Raw genomic sequence first — 22988 nt, forward strand, 5'->3', positions numbered from 1 at the left:
ATTCGCTATTGTTAATTATCGATGAATGTTGTGCTCATATGTCAATGAAACGCAGATGTTTTAACCTGGTGGTGGCTTTGGATCCTCGGCTCCTCAGTTCAAGCCCTGGCGTCGTTGAATTAACACCATGGGGTTGACTCAGCCTGTCATTCTGATGAGGTCGGTATACTGTGAGTACGAGTTTTGTTGCCAAAAGGCTGCACACCATGACAAGGGTGGAGGGGGGGGTGACGGATTGATTAAATCTGGTGTTGATGTGGTGCAGACATGATGGACCGAATGGCCTCCTTCTGCGTAAACATTTTTTTAGCCGCGTTGCGTGGCGAACGCTGGCTCTTTGAGAGCTCTGCGTTGTTGTTGTTGTTGTTGTTGTTGTTCTTCTTCTTGTTCTGGTAAAGACAAAACCTTTCTGGGGGTGAGAATAGGAGTGAAGCAGACAGGGAGGCTACGTGGAGGTACCTGAGGAATCTGATGCCCTAAACGCACTTGACGCCCTGAAGGCACCTGATGCCCTGGAGGAACCCGATGCCCTGGAGCACTTGATGCCCTGAGAGCACTTGATGCCCTGGGGGACATCTGATGCCCTGGAGGCACTCGATGCCCTGGAAGCTGGCATAGCAAGGAGATTGACTGGTGGAATGACGCGGCTCTTGGACACATTTGTCCTTGTTTTGTAATCCTTGGTGGTGGTCGTATGGCAGCTTAGCTGCCGGGCAGGGTAGCTATCATTTCTTGAAGCGCAACTGTGTCGCTGATGCAGTGCCCCTCTACCAGTACACACACTGGAACTGGTACTCATTTTGCCGACCTCGGAAGGATGACAGGCTGAGTCAACCTCCTGGTGTATATTAGTTCAGCAGCCGACGTGGTTTGAACTCAGGACCCTAGGATCCCAAGCCGCCACCCTAACCACAAAGCCAACACCAGGCTATCTGGTATTGATGTGGTGCAGACATGATGATGGACCGAATGGCCTCTAACTGCGTAAACATTTTTTTTTGTAATCCTTGGTGGTGGTGGTCGTCATATGGCAGCTTAGCTGCCGGGCGGGGTCGCTATCATTTCTTGAAGCGCAACTGTGTCGCTCATGCAGTGCCCCTCTACCACTACACACACTGGAACTGGTGCTCATTTCGCCGACCTCAGAAGGATGACAGGCGGAGTCAACCCCCTGGTGTATTAATTCAGCGGCCGACGAGGCTTGAACTCAGGACCCAAGGATCCCGAGCCACCACCCTAATCACTAAGCCAACACCAGGCTCTTTTGTAATCCTTGAGACATGGCTTTATCTACGAGAAAGGAGACGGTTATGAGGAGATATGAAAGAGATGTTTCAGACGATGAAAGGTGTAGATAAAATAAGTGCAGATGAATTATTCAACAGAGTAGACAGTGATAGAACCAAGAGCCCATAGCTTGAGAGTAACGAAGAGTATAGTTAAGACGGTGGCAAGGCAGGGGACTTTCACGAGCAGAGAGTAGTTGATGCAAAGAATGGCCTCCTTGGAAAGGTTATGGCAGCAGAAACAGTAGATAAGTTTAAATTAGAATAAGACAGGTACCAAGAAGTTGTGGGGATGTTGGCAGGACTTTGAGGTTGTTTGAGCATTGATGGGTGATTGTGTGCGCACGTGTATGGATTGTTGGTGGGGATCTCGTCAAGGGGTGTTGTGTGGTTGATGTGTGTTTTTAACCAAGCTCGTGCATGCCCCTTCCCCTGGAAAAAAAAGACATTTTGCATTTTATTATTTGATCTTGTATTGATAAATTGCTGTGGTGTTGATGTGGTGCAGGCATGATGGGCTAAATGGCCTCCACCTGTGTCTAATTTCCTTGCGTTTCCATTGAAGGACAAAAAGTGGACGTTTCTTGAGTGTGTCTCTCGTTCTGATAACTTTTTGAACGCCCCTCGAATTACGACCTTCTGGTGGAAACCCACAGTGATTGGACAGAACTTCAAGCTGACGTTTTGGTGGTGATGCCTTTGTTGCTCATGCTCCAACCAGAATGCAGACTGACACGAGCCATCACAGTCTACATTACACCTGAACAATTATTTCACAGATCAGACAAGGTGGCTGAGTGGTGAATTGATGGACTGTGAATCCATTGTGCTATGCATGTGTGGGTTCAAGTTCCATAATTCCACCCTTGTCGTGGTGTTTTCAGTTGTGTTTCTTTACCCCCACGAGTTTTTTTTTTCCATGAGACCCCACCACGGAGGGAAGACCTTTGCCCCCCTTTTCCACTCACCTTTAAATCCACTGTTACTTCGTATTCCTAATGGATCCAACTGATTGAGAGTTTCCCGAATGTGCAAACGGAAGTCGTTTTGAACTCTCGATACTTCTTCATCTCAGGCGATAAACATTTCACATCGAAGGCTACCTGCTTAGAAGGTGTATGGATATGGACACCCAGCAGGATATGAGACAAAACCTGTCAAAGGGCGGAGCAGCTCCTTGTAAGCCAACGTCCATCCATATATAATGCCCAACTGTGTCTGCAGACATCCTCCTGCAGTTGGGTTACTTTTCATTAGGAGGATGGTGGCAGGATTTGCACTCCGGCCACCATAAACGATACCCAAGGAGTGAGGAATCCTTCATCTCATAATACACTTGTTCACCGGTGTTACCTCAATTATTATCATTGGACACAGCTCCAGCAACTCCTTGAGCAAAAAGCCTGGTGTTGGCTTTGTGGTTAGGGTGGCGGCTTGGGATCCTAGGGTCCTGAGTTCAAGCCCCGTTGGCCGCTGAACTAATATACACCAGGAGGTTGACTCAGCCTGTCATCCTTCCGAAGTCTGCAAAATGAGTACCAGTGTACTGGTAAGGGGGACACTGCATCAGCGGCATAGCCGTGTCCCAACCAATGATGCAACCAGCAGCCACAGGCTGCACTCGGTAGAGAGAGTACTCCTTGAGCATCGTAACCATCAGAGCGACCCGGTGTAACCACCTGCCATGATCTCACCGCAATCCGGTCTCCGAACTTCAGGGAGTGATGCAATACCGATGTCCAAACGCTTGAGCTCAGATGATAACAGAGACAAGTGATCATCCTCTCTTTGGGATAGGACATTCCAGGCACTCACCCGAAGGGACCACCTCAGGTTAAACCCAAGGAGACTGCCCTCTGTTGGACGACACCTCAGCAGCACCCCAACACATGCTGCCGCAATCTGACCCGGGAAGGTTACCCCGTGGTTTTCCTCCTATTATCAAATATTGGGGGTGCCGAAGGCTTTGCCCCAATCCCGTAAGTCGGTGAGCTGCCCTTCGCAGGGCAGCTGCACAGGAGGTATTCCCACGGAGTGGGTTTTCAGATTTTTTTTTTGTGCTTTTCGTATGTTTTGCGGAATGAAGAGTTTTACGGTGGGCAGAGTGCAAATCCTGCCACCAACCTCCTGATAAAAAGTTACCCAACTGCAGGAGAAACAACTCTTTGTTTCACCTTACAGGTGGACAAGAAATAACATCATCTGGCATTGTTTGCAGATGTGCTGAGACTGAGAAGTGTTTTCAGAAATGTTCGACTCCTGAAATACAAGGAAATCTAACACAGGTGGAGGCCATTCAGCCCATCATGCCTGCGTGAAGGAAATACAGGAAGGAAGACGTCAAGAGGAAAGCTCTCACAGGGTTCTGGGATCTCAGCAGCTGTACAAAGACACTTCAGAAAAAACAATCTTTCCAGAAATCCACGACCACATGTTTGACATAGCAGTCGATGATGATCACGTGCACAATCTGGTTAAGATGGCTTCATCCTGCCACACCAAGATCAAGCTGTTCCATCTTGGGAAGTGAGCGACAGCAGCGACATTATTGGGACACGTGTTTGCAAACAGATGTCAAAGTTGAATCTGTTTAACCATCGGTGTGTGTGTGTGTGTGTGTGTGTGTGTGTGTGTGTGTGTGTGTGTGTGTGTGTGTGTGTGTGTGTGTGTGTGTGTGTGTGTGTGTGTGTGTGTATTAAAGCTTGGTGTTGGCTTCACGGTTAAGGTGGTTGGTGTAACGATTTTAGGGTCTTGGGTTCAAGATTTCCCTGGCTAACTTAACTCACTTAATTTCCCCAACTCGTTAAAAAGGAGACGTTTTAAGACTCAAATCGGGTATGTTTTTAAATGGCTCATCCACAAAAATATTCTCAATAAATTCAGAATGACAATGCTTCAATGAAATGATAATGCTCAATGAATTGAAAATCTTTTTTAAAATAATGACCTTGGACAGATTTCTGCAAACAAGAGTTTCATCTCTGCTTGAGAGAATGCCACGCAGTTATTTGTGCCGTGTAGAAGTTAACAGACCACTGCGTCGATCGCTGAGGCTGATTTTCACAAGACCTGTGACTTCTATCGGCTCAAAATCCTTTTACCCGTTGCTTTGGTAGTTTTACAATGAAGGGAAAATGTCCAGGAAACGCAAAGTGATTGTGAACATGAAAGCTCGAAGGTAAAGCGTCTTTGGCTTCGCAGAGCAGTGAGAATCAAAATTGCGGCCGTAAGATTTTTCATCAGGATGAAATCGTGAGTGGGTGGAGTCAGGGCAGCTGTCCAACCAATCACTGGAAAGGATTGTTCCAGAAACGTACACACAAAAACAAGCCGATTGTGATGCAGATAGAAGATTGCAGATGAACGGATGAGATATCGTCAGAGAGGGCTTCATCAAGGATATACCTTCTCACTTAAGGGGTGTCGAAGATCCCAGCGATGTCAAAGATTTCCCCTGTAAGTATTTGTAATTGGTGTTACCAGCCCAAAGTGTGAATGAATAAAGACATTGTTCCTTACTCATAAAATATTATTTGAACGTTGGTAAAAGACTGCACTTGAGAGGATTCCGTTGTAAACATGATTATTCATGTATTCTGGTACATTTGCTTTCTGTAAAACATACATCTGTCTTCAGTTAATATTGATATGTCATTTTTTGATTAAAATGATGTAACAACCTGGAAATGTTTCATAAGTTCCATGAAGACTTAAGTCTATTCATAAGTACATGATTAAACATAACTTTAGATATTTCATATTTAGTTCACAAATTTAATGAATACTGGACGACCCGTGAAACCGTTGGGTTCCCGTTGTGACAGCGGTTGATAAAATAAAATAAAAATAGTTTTATTTTTATTTTTTCAAAAAAAACAAAAAAGATACCTCCAGCAAACTATACTGCTGAGGTTGTTTGCATTGATCAAATAATCCTGAAGAGTACTTGACTGAATCCGGAATTGATTTTTTAATAATTTTTTTCTTTGCCCGATTGGATACAAACTTGGTACTGCACACCACAGGAGAATGGTGAGTAAGGTGGCTGAGAATTTTAGTGCTATCGTGTACCGTTTTGGCTGTATTTCGGGAACATACATACGTACAAGATGAGAGTTTTCGTAATAAACGAGATGACCCTTGAACCCGGTGGGTTCCCGTTGTGACAGCGGTTGATGAAACCAGAGTGGTGTCAAAGCCACCCAATGCTTGCCTGTTTATACATTTATCGTTTTTCGTTTTTAAAAGACTAGTCTAATAATGTTTTTTATAAAGCATTGCAGTGAAGTCTGATCCAAATAATTTTAAAGCAATATATCTATTTGTATATTGTAATCAGTAAAAAATAGTGTGGTAGATAAAAACATTAGAAAGGAAATAACTTGCACCAAAAACTTTAACATTTTCACGCTGACGCTCACACCGGGGGTATCGCTATAGCTCTCTGTACTTCGAACAGGCGAGCTAAAAATCATTTAAAAAAAATGTAAATCAATGTGGAACGCCACATCCGATCAGTATGAAAATTTTTGAGGGTCATCTTGGTATAAAATGGTCCACAGAAAAAAATTTCATGATGTCATGATTCAGCAGCCATGCAGTTAAAAAAAAAAACCTTCAAAAATCTTCATTTCTGAAGTGGCTGAACAGATCGAGGCGAAACTTTACACATATGACCACCTGTCCATGGGGAACAATATGTTCACACATATATCATTGGTCACATGATTTGTCAGCCATATTGGATTTACCCGAAAACCTGTAAAAATATTCTCCAGAACAGCTGCACAAATCGAGGGAAAACTTCACACAATTGTTCCCCAAGCCATGGGTGTGCAATGGCACATGGCAAGCACTCCTCATGGGGAATGTGTGGTATTTTTATCTTGACAAAACGAAGTTTTTGCAAGATATGTTTGTCAGCTTGTATGTTTTTTTTGTTTATTTTGTCTGTAATCACGTATAAAAATTCTGCAGAGCACAGTTATCATTGGAAATTTTTGTAACTTCACATATCAGAGGCCTATAGAGGTCCCTTTCAGCGCATAAAATTTTGAAGGTCAAGGTCAAAGGTCAAGGTCACTTTGTCGCAAATCAGGGGAGTCGATGAAACCCTTATTTTTTGAGTAATTTTGATCGGATAGTCTTCAAACTTCATGGGAATATAGTTCATGGTCTGGCGCTCAGCTGATTAATTTTTGGTGGCGATTGGCCTTGACCTTCATGGTTAGCGCCGAAGGTCAAACATATTTGACCCCAAGGTCAAATTTTCAAGTTTTAGGAACCATATCGTGTAGTACCTCAAATTGAACACCTCGATGAGTGCTTTCTAGATATGTCAAGCTCGAGACATTATGACGTCATTTGGTGACGTTATGAGGCAAACACATATTTTTCATGGTTACTCTGTAGAACGATTCTCATCGGAATCTCTCGGAGGCAGATATTCCTCAAGGAGTCGCTCCTGGTGGATAGCAGCTCTGTTCACCTCAGTGTGACCTTAAAGAAGTCACACGTGGTCACCTTTTGGCAAGGTAGGGTCACCCTGCGGGTTACATTGGTTTATTATGATGTCATCGGTGCTTGCCTTCATTATGATGTCATAATTGTATTTGTAGAATGCCACATCCGATCAGTTTTAAAATTTTAGGGTCATCTCGGGATGAAATGGTCAACAATTTTTTTGATGACATCATCGGTCACGTGATTCGGCAGCCGTATTGTTTTTTTAAAACCTTCAAAAATGTTGTTCTCTGAAATGGCTGAAAAGATTGAGGCGAAATTTTACACGTATGACCGCCTATCCATGAGGAACAAAGGAGTCACACATATGATATCATAGGTCACATGGTTTGGCAGCTATATTGGATTTACCTGAAAACCTATAAAAATACACCACTCAAAAGAAATCCTGGCGAGGGTTTGCAATCTCTGATTGCTCTTTTTCTTGTTCAAAAGTGTATTGGGCCCGATATGTTATTGAGGATCACTCATTACAGGGTGGAGGTATGCGCTCCACTGAGCACCCTTCTAGTTTAGAATGTTTCACTCCTTTCCCAGCAGCAGAAAGCAGTTATTTTGATTTCGAACTATGGGAATAGTTACTCTTTCGCAGATGAAAAGCTATTTCTCTTTTATCCTGCTTGTTCAATCATTCCCCCCACTTGTCCCTGTTTCATACGTAGAGCTTGCATTGGTGTGGTTTTTTTTGAGAATATCATTGTTATATCATCTCCCGTGTGTGCACATACGTATCTGTATTAAAGATTCGACTTTGTTTGCTGAACCATTGTGGAAATTGAGTTCATTTCCACCACAGGGGGTTGGGGATATACAGTATGTTCCCCACTGATTATAGCCAGAGCAAGAAACACGTGAATACAGATTATACCTCCCTCAAGTGAAAGATTGAGGTTCACAGCATTGCATGGATTAGTAGAACAAATGGGTATCTCAGGGCCTTTCAATAAAACAGTCTTTTGATAACAAATAAGTTCCAAGCTTTATTGACACAAATGCAGGAACATATTACATTGATGCAAGTTATGATGTTGGTGTGAAATTTGGATAATTCCAGTGTGTAATTTTGGATGAAAAGTTCCATGAGGAAATAAGATGATAAATAATTTACATGATGAGTGATGATGTTGGGAACAAATTTGTAAAATCCATGATATGATCATTATTTGTTGGTCCACTCGTATCGTTTGTAGATGGGAATATTTTGGAGAATAAAATAATTTGAAATAATCTTGAGAATCCAGAAATATAACAACAGCAGCTGGAAACGTCACATGTGGTGTCAGTGTTGCTCTGCATCCGCTTCCTCACGGATATTCTGAAGGTTCGTTGGTCGCTCTACCTTCTGACGTGGAATCCAGTTACGCTGAGGAAGGAAAGAGCACACATGCGGTTAGAAATTCAGGTGATTTGAGGAAGGGATTAATTGTGAATTGACACACCTGAGGAAGATAGGAATGACTTACCATGCGAAGATCCATGAGATCTTGCAACATAAAGCGGACACGTGACGACATTTTGCGCTCTTTCAATAAGTTGGCCAAAACAGTGAAATGCCCATCCATCTGTCAAGACACAAGAACATGGAGCTCAGTCAGAAAAATGAAGATGTCCAAGAAGGATGATTAAAAATCGCCAGAAGAAGAGTAAACATGTTTATAAATCCTCAAAAATGAAGATTCCTTACCATTGAGGATTGTGTCGAGTCGAGGATCTTGCCAACAACACCAACGAGCCGACAGAAGCACTCGAGGGACAGCTCTCTCCCATCATCGAGCAACCCCTTCACTGTTGTGGAGATCAGCGATTCATGGAAAACTTCAGCGTTGAAAAGTTCCCCGATGAAGACGATGTTTCCCAGAGCACGTCGTCGAGCTTTCTCTTTCGACGTATCACCGTCCAAGCTGGAGTTCACGTCAAATCCTTTTTTCACCTCATTCTCACAGCTTTGAATGAGGAGTGTGCGAAAGTTGAGGATGTTATCTGGCCGGCTTGTTTCCTTCACTTCAATCTGTGAAAAATCAAAGAATATTGGAAAACGAGATATTATAAAATAAAGGGGGAATATATTTTTAAAATAATTTTTGAAGAGGAGTGGTGGGTGGAGATAAATTGAGAAAATTAAAAGTGAAAATGGAAGTGACGGAGTGTAGCGAGGCCTGGAATGAAGTGGTGGGAGTGGAAACAAGTTTGGGAGGAAATATCAATAGGAAATGAGACTGTTGTGGCAGAATGTATCATTGTGTGAAAAGGGGAGGTGGGGGAGGGGGTGGAGAGAAGATATTCTCATGTTTCAGAAAAAGATATCTGTTGGTAGTGTTCTTCCCCTCATGGGTTGTGGTGGTGGTTGACTTGACTTACCTCTGCAAGGTGGTGGCACATGGTGGCATACACCCCTGAAAATTTTGATTCCATTATCGCCTTGTCCAGGACAAGCTGTACAATGTCCTTGAGATGGTCTTCGTTGGCGATATGGATGACCTTAATCTGATTTATTAGTCGATCAAAATTTTCAGGTGTAATTTTGTTGAGCAAAGATCGGAACTTTCGAATGATATCCTTGGGAAAGAAAATGGGAGTGAAAATAAGGAGGCATCATTCGTGAGGAGTTAAAATAATGAATGAGTGAAGAAAGGAAAGTATATTTTAACATTAAATCAACACGAATTACCACCCTTTCAAATATAACAACAAGCTCACCTGATCAGGACTTGATACGTCTTCTTTCTTGATGGGTCTCCAGGCATTGGTGGTCGTTTTCAGTTCCACAGAACCAGTTATCACGTGGTTGATAACTCGAGGACCCTGTTGAACATAATGAATAATGTTTCAAGTAAAACATCAACAGATAAACATGAGATTGATAATTATTGTGAAACAACAGAATTGGAATCGCACAATTTATCATTTGAGAAGTGTTTGTTCGTGATCTTGTTTGTTTGTGTTCGTGTTTGTTTATCTGTTTGTTTGACATCTCTGTTCTCAGGAACCGTGCACGGAATGAGTTGAAAACTTTTAGTTGTACTTGGGGTGTGCATGGGAAAGTTTTAAGGGGTAAAAAAAAGTTTCATCGCCCCGGGGTTCAGTGTGGAGGTGGACACTAATTCCCTCGATGTAAATGTTGATGTATCATGCCTCCTGGTGTAAATCGACATTTCAAGTCATACGAAAATGCGCCTTGTTCGGGGGAATCAACCCGTACCTAAGGACTTGTAAATATGATGTTCTAAAGGAAAACCAGATTGGAAAATGATTCGAAGGTTCAGGTCAGAGTCGTTTTCAAGATTTGATGACTTAGACTGACAAGGTTGTTTTTAGTATACTTGGTAACGGTGGTGTTTGTGTTGGGTTCTTGTGATTGTGCTGCTCTACCTTATTTTCCTGTCGTTGATACTGCTGTGGATTATTTTGATGCGTCTGTCGCTGTTGTTGCTTCCCTTGTTCACATGGAAGCTGTGGACGTGGCTCGTGCTGGGGATGCTGTTGACTCTGCTTCAGTTGTTGAATCCGTCTGTACAGTTCGTACATGGCTTTTATGGATTCACTGTGCTTGAACATCATTGTTTCCAGGCATTTATCTTTCGATTTCAAATCCGACTCCAGAAGCACGACCTGCAGGTGATTAAAACACATAAGCACAAATCAAGGGAAACATTATCTTCATCTCTTTGGTTTCTGTTATTTTGTATTCAAAGGTTAGACAGTACAGAGCAAGTTCCACTTTGTTAGACAACAGTTGCTTACTTGGCGACGGTGCTCATCATTCTGTTGCTCCTGCTTCTGTTGCTGTTCCTGCAGGTGCTGTTCGAATAGAGAAAACTTGTTGTCCAGGTATGTGTTATGTTCCAGAAGGACATTCAATACGAATGACATCTCGTTGTATTGATTGTCCTTTGTTAGCAACTGCTGAGATAGCAACTCTACCTGTTCGGCAGAAACATGACAGTCATTCACAGGAAAGTTCCTGATTTCTGTTCTACATTCCAATCAACAATCTTCCATTTGTAAATGTCCCATTAGCAGAATGACCCCTGCAAGGTGTTAAAACTCATCAGAACATGTGCAGGTGAACATGATGTTCATCCCTTCGCATCGATAGTCCCACATGTTTGATTACGGCTCCTTACTTGTTGGCAGCTCTCAACGTTCTTCTGCCGCTCTTCTTCGTGCTGTTTCTGCTGCATCTCAAGCTGAAGTTGCACGTCTGAGAATTTGCTCCTGATGTTTTTGAGATCTTGTGAAAGTGCGTTGTTTCTCACCGTGATCTCACCGAGTTGATCATCCTTCATACACAAACATTGAGAAAGTGCCTCGACCTGTGCGGTAGAAACATGGCAGTGTCATCAACGTTAAAGTTGCTGTTTTCTCTTCTACATACCCAGAAATAAATAGTGACAGGTTTGAAAGATAATTCAAGATCACATAGCTCACAGCTGATCACTCCTTCGAATCCTTCATCAACAAACATCAAGACCCTAAGGAGATGTCCCTCTCAAGTCTAAACTTCGTTCAGCTCTGGTGCAAAGTTCACATGGAGTTTCACAAATTACAATCAACAGTCCTCTATTTTTAAATATCTCATCAGCATCATGATCCCAAAGGTGTAAAACTCATCAGAACGTTTACAGGTGAACATGATGTTCATCCACTTGGTATCTGTTGTCCCACATGGTTGATAATGGTTCCTCACTTGTTGGAAGCTCTCATCGGCCTTCTCTTGCTCTTCCCCTTGTCGTTGTAGCTGTTTCTGAAGATGAAGTTGGACTTCTGACAACTTGGTCGAAACGTTTTGGAGACCCTCTGAAAGTACCTGGTTTTCCATGGTGAGCTGATGGAATTGGTCATCCTTCACATTTAACTGTTGTGAAAGCACCTCGACCTGTACGGTACGGTAGAAACATGGTGTTCATGAAGAGATATAAATAGCAAAATGAAGAAACATCACCAAAGATAATATAATTCACACAGAGAAGCAAAGATGATGATAATTAGTGTATATAGTGGATTCAAGCTCCAATTGGTCTTCGTTTTCCTGTTCCTTCTGCAACTCTTGTTTCACGACCAATGCATTTTTCATTCCGTTCTCTGATTCTCCTCTTCCTTTACCACTTGCATCTCTACCACTTCGTTCTGTTGAAACTCCTCGACCAACGGCCTCTCTTTATTTACCTTTTTCTTGTATTCGTACTTCCGGCCACATTGAAAACTGCAGAAACAAAGACGATGCTTGTCAGTTGGAGAAACAAGTGATTTTATAAAAGATAAAAAGCATGTTCCATGAGTGTTACATTTTTGTTGGATATGAAACATTGAGCTTTCCGGTAACCCTTGTGTTGGCTAACGGGCAAGGTAGCTGCTTAAGATCTGAGGATGTTGAGTTTGGAACTCCTGTCACCCGTTAAATTAACATCAGGGAGGGTTGACTCAGCTTGTCATCATTCCAAGATCGGAAAAAAACGAGAAGTAGCTTACTGGGACGGGGGCATGCATCAGTGAGGAAGTAAAGGTTTCACCAAAACAATTGTTCCTCCTCTTCTTCATCCCTTTTCTTCTTCCAAAATAATGAACGCAGACTATAATTATTGCTAAATAAGCCAAAACTCAAAACGGACAGGATCGATTCAGGTGGCTGGTTGGATGGCTTCGAGGGAAGCACACTTGCCTCTGAGCCGTCGAGCTTTAAATGTGTGTGCCTTCCCTTAGATGGACGATAAACTGGGCATGAGTTGGTGGAAAGCAAAGATCCCATGGTGTCCCTCACAAAGAGTAGAGCTCCCCCGGCCAGCCCCACAATAATGTGGCAATAATCGTGGCCAGAAGAGGAGAAGAAGAAGAAAAAGAAGACAGGATTTATTCAGGAGAATGACCCAAGGGATGATTCTGATGAAAGACAGAATGATAGTTTTGTGGGAATGGCTCATTGGGGTGAAGATTCCAAAGTTGAATAATAGTTATTTCCATGGTGCATCCATTTGCATAAGAGTGAGCCAATTTATTCCTGGTGTTGGTTTAATGGTTTGGGTGGTGGGCTTGGGATCTGAGGGTCCTGAGTTCAAACTGCTCTCAGCAAGTGAATTAATACAAGGTGGGTTTGACTCAGCCAGTCATCCTTTTGAGGTTGGCAAAGTGAGTCCTAGCTTTCTGGGATGATTGATCCATTTTAGAGTCTTGTGTTGGAGTGGTGACCTGTCCAGGATTGTTCCCAATATCCAGGAGACTGCTTTTCCAGAACCAATGTTCTGTGCAGAGTATCGTCCTGATGGATGGATGGAGCGAATTTAATTGTGATATCGGACTATGTGTCTATTTTTAGAGAAAGCTGTCACCATCCCTCCCCAATGTGCGTGTCCAAAAATGCTTTTCCCTGAAATCCCTCATAAATGTTCTTTCCTTTGTAATCTGTCCGAAATGTGTTTTAATAGGGAATTCAGCCTCACAAAAGCATAGGCTTTGGTGCGAGGGTGAGCCCCAAAAATTTTCCCTGAACATTTGAGGAAGAGTCAAGAGGCTTCCCCTGATTGATGCCAAAACAAACAATATGTGCCGTGGGGGAGCAGCCGGGTGACTGCATAAGTTGGGGTGTGCACCAAAGGGATAAAGATGGGTGAAAAAGAGGGCCGGGAGGAGATGCAACTTCGTCCACACTGTGGGAGCTTCATAGTTTTCTCTTCCTGCACGGTCAGCACATTGGACAAAACCTGCTGCATCGGCGCTTCTCCGACAAAAACCTGCAATCCTTCCTGTAATCCCGTGATGTTGCGCTGCAGCTCTCCACCATCGTGCCGGCCTGCATGCGATCTGACCTCGGTGCGAGACTGGACGAGTTCCCCGCCGTGCCCACCTTTCCCTTTGGGACTTACTGTGCTCAACTGAGCACATTTACGGTGTTCTCTGTGTTGTCATGGTGTCTTTGAGGCTTTCAGGTGAACTAATTAAGGACCTACCATTCGCACAAAACCCTGGCACGTAGTGTTTCATAGTTTGTATTAATTGGATAGCCATTGGATACTTTGATATCCATCCATCTTCAAAATATAACGTAATAAAAATAAGTAATATAAGTTTAACATCATAAAAATAAGTAAAATAAGACGGAATAAAAAAACTTCATAATAGCTGTTCACCAACACCTCTTATTTGGATCAACACCCCATCCAAATCCTCGATCTTTTCTACCCCCGTTAATCCACCCCAAACCCACCTCCTTCAAATTCCCTGCTTTCCTTCCTGAAAGTCCCTGTAATATCCATCTTGTATTCCCCATGTTCCCTGCCCCATCCCTCTCCCTTCCACAGATCTCCTTATGTCTCTGTTCCCCACTGTTTTGTCCTTCCCACACCCACCCCTCTTGTCTCATGCTCCCCTTGCTGTGCATTGTGTGTTCGCTCTCATACGATCCTCGACAAGGTCTACAAAAAAACAATAAAAAATCCCCCTGTTGTTTAATACACTTTGCGAACCAACTTGGTCTCCATGGAGTGATTCGAGTTGCCTTGATGAAAAGCCACAGCATGGCTCTTGATTTTCCGTTACTATCATCCCATTTGAAATGTATCCCGCATCCGGCACGGCAAAACTGCTCGAGCCACCAATTCCGTGCCGGACATGAGTGAAGTACCAGCACGTCGCTCGACCGGCTGAGATGTTCCACCGAAGTGCGGTGAACCAGCACATAAGCCCTTGACTCTCACTGGAGCATCTGAATCGGTGGACCAGCGCGACCACTTTAATCATGGTTTGTCAGGATTCGGACAGGAAACTGGTCTGGTTTCAGTCGACTGTAACATTATTTCATGTTTCCATGACAGGTTTGATTGGTGACTGATTGCCACGTTACAAGGAGAGTGTGCTCCATGTTCTGATACTCTGTTGTCATTGGACCAGACATTAGTTTATCAGACTTGATTGTTCGTTATAATTTAATGTAAACGTTTAAAATTTCTGAACTATCTTGTCCCCTTAGATGAAGGCATTACAAATGTTGAGGAAAAGTCACTCGTGTTCTTTACCAGTGAATGCAGGGTGTCTTTCTCTGCCTCTTCTTCCTGAACCACCGCGATGGTTTCACTGTGATTACCCATGAGAAGAATAACAAGGCAGTCATAATAATCACGACATCGCGAACTCTGGAAAACGTTCCTTCCTCCACCGCAACATTCTGGAACATCTATGGAAATAGACGAGGGCAGGGACAGGAGAAATGTTTATTCCATTTTAAATAAAACTAAACAATATTTTTACAATTACTTTACAAAATCCAAAACTTTGTGATAAAAAAACATTTTCTTAAAAAGTACAAACACAATGGTTCATAAAACGTGCAATGAGGGATCGCAACGACTAAAGGTCAGACAGGGAAGATGAAATGTGGGATTTTAACTGTGTGCCAACACACACTGGCCTTCTCCTTTTTAAAGGATACTCCTGGAGTCTTTGATTTCTTCAAAAAAAAATGTACCATGAGTCAAGATAGCCAACTTGACAGGAATACAAAATGACAAAACAGTGGGTCCTGATGAGATACCAGTGGAAGTATGGACCTGCCTCGGTGAATATGTGATTCAGGTCTTGAATAAATTATTTAACTGTTTGTGGTTTGGTTTAACGGAGCGCTTTGAGTTAACGACCTGAACTAGCGTGGTGGCAGCTGTTCTCGAACCCATCGTTTTCGCCGACAGACAAGCGGCATTCCCACTACGTTGGTGGTATCCATGAGTCACGACAGTTGATGGACTATTCATGCCTTATCTAACCTGGATACAATAGAAGTCAGTTCTTGGGAGTGGAACTTATTTTGTCCTTTCTGGCGAGCACACACCAGGCACCAAGACAGTGGTGTCTCATGACGTCACAGACAGTGAACTCGTTTGACAATTGAAAACAAAACTTACATTTCATGCTTTCCCTTAATCCTAACTTCACGCCACTTCTCATTGTTTCACAATGGGAAAACAAGAAAAACAACAATAAGAGATTGCAGGCCCTTGCCAGGACTTGTTTTTTGTGGTGTTTGTGTGGTTTTGTGTGGTGTATTTTATGTGGTGTTTGTGAACTGGTGTGTTACGTAATCAATAAGAGACATAATTCGAACTGCCACTTTATAACTGCTGGCAATGATAACTGGGTCTAATGCTGGCGGTGATGACCAAAACGTCCCGCTTTGATGCGACCCCGCTTTGATTGGACACATGACCCTAACCCATGACTTAAAAAAATTATGATTCAACTAAATTTAGAATGGGATTAAAATAAATTCAATTCAGATGAAATGGAAGACCAAAATAGGTCGTCCTGCAATGGAGTAATCAGAAGGAACCTGACCAAGCAAAAAGCAAAGATAACGTCATCAGGAGGAACCTGGAATTGGACTCGGGTTTCAGCTGCTACTCACCAACCCTCAAACCAATCCAGGCACAGCCAAGTGAGCCTTATTCAAAAAACAAACAAAAAAACAGATCAAAAATATGAAATAATTCTGCCTGCCAGACCATATGCCCAATCAAATTGAAATTAAAAACATGTAGTCCCCATCACCACTGGATCATAATTATAAAGTTTCACTTCGATTGATGAAATGGTTCTGAGAGAGAAAACATCATTTAATACTTTTCTTCAATCCAATGTGACTGTGAAACCACGTGACCTATCAATTATTCCTTAATGAACTTGTACACCCATGGATTGGGGAACATTTGTGGGAAGTTTCCCCTCGATCTGTCTCGTCGTTCTGGAGATTTATTTTGATTGGTTTTAGGGTAAATCCAAAATGGCTGCCACACCATGTGACCGATGACATCATATTTGTGAACCTTTTGTTCCTCATGGATAGGCGGTCATGCGTGTAAAGTTTTTCCTCGATCTGCTTCGCCACTTCAGAGAGAAGATTTTGAACTCGGGATCCTTGAATCCCAAACCCACCACCCTAAAAATTAAGCCAACACCAGGCATATTCACGGCCTATGACGTCATAATTATCAATAAAACATTCTCCTTGAGTAGAGGCTCCAATGGTGATTTTTTTTGCCTCGATCCAACAAGCGGTTGCGGAGAAAAACACGAAAGTTCTGAGTGGACAAAGAAACAAACAAGAAAAAAGGTTGCCATGGATACCTCAAATTGTCCATTTCATTGCTGTGAAAATTGACAATCTTAACCAAAGCTCAGGTCAATCGGATGAAAATTCATAATTTTTCGATTGAAATTGGTGATTCAGAAGTTTGACCTTGAATTGACCTTTGAACTTTTGATCTAAAAAAAAAAGTTAGTTTCACAATTCAGTGATGAACTCTGTAATTGCTGTTTAATCTCCGATTTAATTGGATAAAAAATGATGATATTAGAAATTTGACCTCAAGATGACCTTTGATATGAAAATCGATCGGTTTCTCAGTTGAGACGATCTCTCCACCTCGGTGAAGTTACGTGAAGATCGGTTTGAAATTGTGTCGTGTCGGCGATTGATAAACAATCAAACAGAGAGACAAACAAAATCGATTCACCAATACACTTGGAAATCTTCGATTTTACAAGTAACAAACAAAGAGACAAACAAATGGACCCAAGTACAACACCCTCTCCTTCAACGAGGGTAATAAATCGGGACATCACTCCTGTGTGGTTTTACAGACCACTGGGAGAGTGTGAGGTTGTTTCCCAGCTCAATTACTAGACTGTCGAACACAAGGTAACCATGATGTAACTAACAACGCTGGGATAAATATCACATGACTGCTCCATCATGGCTCGGAATACCATGATCAAACATTCCACCTGCATGCAGAACATTTACAGATGATTCACTTCCATTCCCACTTCCATTCCCACTTCCAGGCCACTGGTGCTCATTTTTTCGACTTTTCATCCATTCATCTTGAATCTGATGAACGACCAGAGGACTTGGATCAACGATTAATGGTCTTCATTGAGGACAGTTTATTGTTTCTGGATGGAGGCCAATCACACCGTGGGGAGGATAGAACCGAGGATGAAGAACTTTCTGCTTCACTTGAAAAAAATGTTGTCTTCCTCACGTGGTTAAGACTCATCAACCCAGACTTACCCTAGTTCGTAAAACAGAGGAACGATACAGAACCACGGACTCGCAAACTTGTGTCCGTCAAGCCGGAGATTTCTCAAACTTCATTATCTTCGGATGAGGAAACGAACACAAACCGAAAACGATGAAGTGATGTTCGCTTGGACATCTCGTGTGAAGGTATCTCATGGTCAATGTGTCGGCTCTCACTCACCTGGGAATGTCAGGCTTACAAACTTCAACGGCCACAAAGATCAGGGGCTTTATGTGTTCAGGTAGTGAGACTGGATCACCACTTCGTGATCAAATGTAAAAGGATCCCCGAGCAGGACCACAAATATTGATCAAAAGCTCGGAGATTGTGAACCTCTTGGAACGGTGGGACGATGATACGGACAACCCCACTGTGGGTTCACCAGGTGTACTACCTGAAGATGGCCGAGTTTATTTTGAGAAAATGTATCACATTCATGATGACGTTGATGTTCTGTAAAAACATGTCCATTGTGGATGAAATGATAAATATATTCTCTGTTAATATGGACCACCGCACAACTGGAGGTGTTCCGCGAACAAGCGGCTTGCTATCGCTTATGGAAAGGGGATAGCAAGCCGCTTGTTAACGGAACACACCCCCAGGGGGTTCCAGAAGGAGTAATTGTGTATCAAACCCCCCAATCCTACGAAAATAATTTCCCCAGAAAAGGCAGCACGAGCGGCCATGACGTGCTCAGAACCCCCCGGTGTTTACTAGCAATGGACGTCCTCACAAGAACGTTATTTTCCTTTTATAACGTTTTATATTTGAATTACACCTGATGTGTTCTCTCGCACCTTCACACGGACATCTCCTCGAATCGAATTTCTCCTCGAATCAAAAACAGAGAAAGTTAACCTGGAATAAATGATCACCTGTTCGCTCTTCCATCAAACCATCAAGGTATTTCACAAACTACAAAGGTATCAGTTCCCACGGTGTTGTCTACTTTCCCCGAGTACGTTGGTATTGTTTACAATCCCCTCTTACCTGCTGCGGTGGTCGGAATGCTATGAGACCGACGAAAATGAACAGTCCGGTAAGGAACCACATCTTTTCTCGTTCTCGGTACCCACGGAATGAACGTTTCACGATGTACAGCTGTTTTTATTCGTCTTTAGAATTCTCATTGTGACGCTAACAATCACCATGACGTCACAGAGACTCCTGGACTTTAGCCACGCCCCCTATTTTCCCTCATGTGTATTGATTGTATCAATCTGTACGGGTATTATTTATTTATTTTGTTGCACAGAATAATCTCTTTCAATGAAAACCACGTGACCCAAGGTTGAACAACACGAGTTTTTTGTCTTCCAAATATTTTCCACCAATGAGTGGTGTACAGGGTGTTTGAAAACGTTCAGTTTGATAAGTTGGGGCACTCCATCACATAATCTGATATTGCACAACACACGTGGGTTTCTTCCTTTATGTTATCGATGATAAACCTTGTTGTCAAGGAGTTTACAGAGTGAGTAATGGTGCACGTACTTGTTCATTAATCCACTATTCAGACCCCTCACACTCTCCTTGGGACAAGATTTAACCTTCATTTTGTGTGTGCATGTGCGTACGTAATAAATAGATCCCCACCATCTTTAACAGATCCCCACCATCACGTTTTATCATGATCTCTGCCAGAGAAGGTGGATGGAGGAGATGTTTTCACACCTGCCTGTGTGTGTTATTTCCGAACTCGAAGATTCCAAATATATTTGTCGGTCTGGTCTGTTATTAACCTCACCAGAGGAGGGGGGATTACATTTCGGTCCGTTTGTTTGTTTGTCTGTCTGTCTGTTTATCTGCACAGAACTTTCATGTTTTTCTCCACAACCACTTGACAGATTGAGAGGAAATTTACACCATTGTTGCGACTACTCCTGCAGAATGTTGTGGTGATAATTATGACGTCATAGATCACGTGCTGTAGCAGCCTTATCTATCTATAATTCCAGCAATCTGTGTGTGTGTGTGTGTGTGTGTGTGTGTCTGTTTGTCTGTTTGTCTGCGACCGCCGTTTCTCAAGGACCGCCGGTCCGATCGGATTGAAACTTGCCAGGAATATTATCGGGGACACGCGGACGTGCCTTTTCGAGGTTTGATGTAAATCGGACGCGCGGTTCCCAAGTTACGGCCATTTATCTGTCGACCAATGACAAGACACGGTGCTATGACGTCACAATTAATATATATATATATTTTTTTTTGCACGATTGACGGTCCGATCTGATTGAAACTTGCCAGGAATATTGCTGGGGACCCGCGGATGTGCCTTTTCGAGGTTTGATATTAATTGGATAAACGGTTCCCAAGTTACGGCCATTTATCTGTCCACCAATGACAAGATACGGTGTTATGACGTCACAATTAATGTTTATTTATTTGTTTTTTGTGAATACATTTACAGAGTGGGGTGAGAGAGGAGGGGGGAGAGAGGAGGGGGGAGAGAGGAGGGCGAAAGAGGGGGGCAAGAGAGGGGCGAGAGGGGGGCAAGAGAGTGGACGAGAGAAGGGAGGAGAGGGGGTGAGAGAGGGGTGTCACAATTCAAGAGAGGGGGAGAGAGGAGGGGCGAGAGAGGGGGGATGAGAGTGGGGGGCGAGAGAGGGGGGGATGAGAGTGGGGGGGGCGAGGGACGGGGGCGAGAGATGGGGGCAAGAGAGAGGGCTGCACATACTGGCACTCTCCTACGGGCCCGCCCCTACGGGCCCGTACTAGTTTATCAAGAAGGTCGGTGAGCATCCAGAGTGGGTGAACTCACTTGTCAGAATAGAAAAAGCAAACGGCAAAATGAGATGATGCATCGACCCCAAAGCCTTGAATAAGGCGATTCAAAGAGAGCACTGCCAGCTGCCCACCAAGGAGGAAATCTTGAGCTCGCTCACGGGAGTAGTTCTTTACGAAGATGGATGCAGCAGCATCGTTCCAGCAAATCAAATTAGATGCCCACTCATCCAAATTGACAACCTTCAATACTTCATGTGGGCGATATCGGTATCTTCGCTTGCCTCTGGATATCTCGTCCGATGCAGAAGTGTTTCACAAGAAACTTAGCCAGCTACTGGAGGATTTGCCAGGTTGTCGAGTGTTATTTGATGATTTGATAGTGTGGGGAAGCACAGCTGAGGAACATCATACACGGTTGGAGGCAGTACTTGATCATTTCGTTGAGGTGGGACTTTGCCTCAACCTGCAGAAGTGTTATTTCACGCAGATTGAGATTATGAACCTTGGAGATCGTATAACGGTACAGGGAGTGCAACCTCATCCAGCCAAGGTGGAGGCGATTACCAGGATGCCCACAGCCTCTGGCAGTGATGCATTGCGAAGAGCGCGAAGAGCTGGTGACATGCATTGGTAGGTATATGCCGAACCTGTCCGCCCGTACAACTGCTCTCAGATCATTGTTGGAGCAAGATGCAGATTGGCAGTGAAACCACGAGCATGATAAAGAGTGGCAGGGTATTAAACGGCTCTTCACCAAGGAGCCCGTACTGCAATACTATGATCTACAAGGCCGACCAAGGTGCCAACAGATGCCATCAAGAATGGTTTAGGAGCCGTACTCCTGCAAGAGAGAGAGAGGGACATGAGCTATCCATCGCCTATGCTTCCAGATCAATGACTGAGGCAGAGACTAATTACACCCAGATTGAGAAGGAAATGCTCGGTGTAGTGTGTGGTATGCCTGGTGTTGGTTTAATGGTTTGGGTGGCAGGCTTGGGATCCAAGGGTCCTGAGTTCAAATCCCGCTCACTTTTGAATTAATACCAGGTGGGGTTAACTCGACCTGTCATCCTTCCGAGGTCAACAAAATGAGTATCAGCATGCTGGTATACTGTGTCGGAGTGGTGACCCATCCAGGATTGTGCCCAATAGCCAAGGAGACTGCCTCGGCAGCATCAACGCTCTGCACACAGTATGGTCCCAATGGATGGATGTGTATGGTTGCAAACGTTTCCATGCGTACATTTACGGCCAGAAAGTCATTGCGGAAACAGCTCACAAGACGCCTCTTGGCGTTGCACCGCCTCACCTACAAAGACTTCTCCTACATCTGCAAAAGTATAAACTGCAGTGGCAATACACACCGGGAAAACACCTGGTGGTTGCACATACACCGAGTCATGCATGCCTGAGAGGAGCAGTGGGCAGGACGATTGAAACAGATGGAGAAGTTCATGTCTGTACGGTCCGAGTGAACCATCCAGTCTCTGTGGCTAAGTGATCTGAGCTAGCAGCAGTGATTGTGGAGGATACAATCTTACAACAGGTGATCAGCTCCATCAAGGACATGAGTATTCAGTGCCCAAAGTCTTACTTCACATTTCAGGACGAACTGAGTGAGGTCGATGGAGTCCTTCTGAAAGGCCAGCAAATAGTTGTTCCTTTCAGCATGCTTCATAGTATGGTCAGCAGGATCCATGAGGGCCACCTGGGCAAAAAAAAGTGCAAACGATGGGCATGGGAGGCCTTATATTGGCCAGGTATGAATGGACAGATTGATGACTATGTGAGCCGCTGTGATGTGTGTTTGAAATACCGCAGTGCTCAGTGTGCAGAACCCCAATAGCCACATGAAAGGCCGAATAAAGCATGGGTTAAGGTTGGATGTGACATATTCCGCTATGCCAGTAAGCCTTATCTGCTGGTGATGGACTATTTCTCCAACTGTCCAGAAGTTGCCTTGCTCACATCAGAGACGAGCAGGGAGGTCATCACCCACCTTAAGCCTGTATTTGGACGTCAAGGGATCCCAGGGCAAGTGGTGAGTGATGGAGGACCACAATTTACGATTGCTCAATTCAAGAAGTTCTCATTAGATTGGCAGTTTGAGCACATCATGTCAAGCCCTTACTATCCCCAATCAAATGTTGTGCCTGAGAGTGGTGTCAAGATTGTAAAGAGACTTCTTAAGAAGGCTGGACAGCGAGGAGAAGATCCATACTTGGCTATGTTGGCCTGCAGAGATTTCCCATTGGAAAACGGGTGGTCACCAGTGGAACGCCTTATGGGGCGGAAGCTCTGAACCCGCCTTCCAACAATAACTTGGAAGTCAGCGATGCAGCACCCTGAGCCCCGATCTCTCAAAGGCAAGGAGCTGTCACAA

General features: G+C 43.7%; 1 protein-coding gene and 1 long non-coding RNA gene across 4 annotated transcripts; one reads left to right on the top strand and one right to left on the bottom strand.

Moving 5' to 3' along the window:
* On the top strand, nucleotides 1-11796 carry LOC147019547 (uncharacterized). The gene is made up of 5 exons (XR_015061455.1): nucleotides 1-4742; nucleotides 6699-6820; nucleotides 10260-10424; nucleotides 10605-10637; nucleotides 11548-11796. It is a non-coding gene; the product is annotated as an uncharacterized LOC147019547 (long non-coding RNA).
* On the bottom strand, nucleotides 7999-18946 carry LOC147019548 (uncharacterized). 3 transcript variants are annotated; one of them, XM_085894115.1, is made up of 12 exons: nucleotides 18869-18946; nucleotides 14816-14973; nucleotides 11976-12012; nucleotides 11497-11685; nucleotides 10934-11089; nucleotides 10551-10730; nucleotides 10179-10418; nucleotides 9507-9611; nucleotides 9168-9365; nucleotides 8494-8817; nucleotides 8273-8371; nucleotides 7999-8172 (listed from the first exon to the last, which is right to left on the bottom strand). In XM_085894115.1, exons 1-12 carry the CDS (start codon nucleotides 18929-18931, stop codon nucleotides 8089-8091), a joined length of 1833 nt encoding a protein of 610 aa, XP_085750241.1. In that variant the 5' UTR covers nucleotides 18932-18946; the 3' UTR covers nucleotides 7999-8088. The 3 variants fall into 3 exon arrangements, with proteins under 3 accessions (XP_085750241.1, XP_085750240.1, XP_085750242.1); XM_085894114.1 differs by having other exon boundaries at nucleotides 10934-11122; XM_085894116.1 differs by lacking the exons at nucleotides 11976-12012; nucleotides 18869-18946 and having other exon boundaries at nucleotides 10934-11122; nucleotides 14816-14949.
* Nucleotides 18947-22988: the final 4042 nt, after the last annotated feature.

The sequence above is a fragment of the Eptatretus burgeri genome, chromosome 9 (genome assembly GCF_056783735.1).
Source record: "Eptatretus burgeri isolate ZD-2024b chromosome 9, Ebu_testis_v1, whole genome shotgun sequence".
Lineage (NCBI taxonomy): Eukaryota > Metazoa > Chordata > Myxini > Myxiniformes > Myxinidae > Eptatretus > Eptatretus burgeri.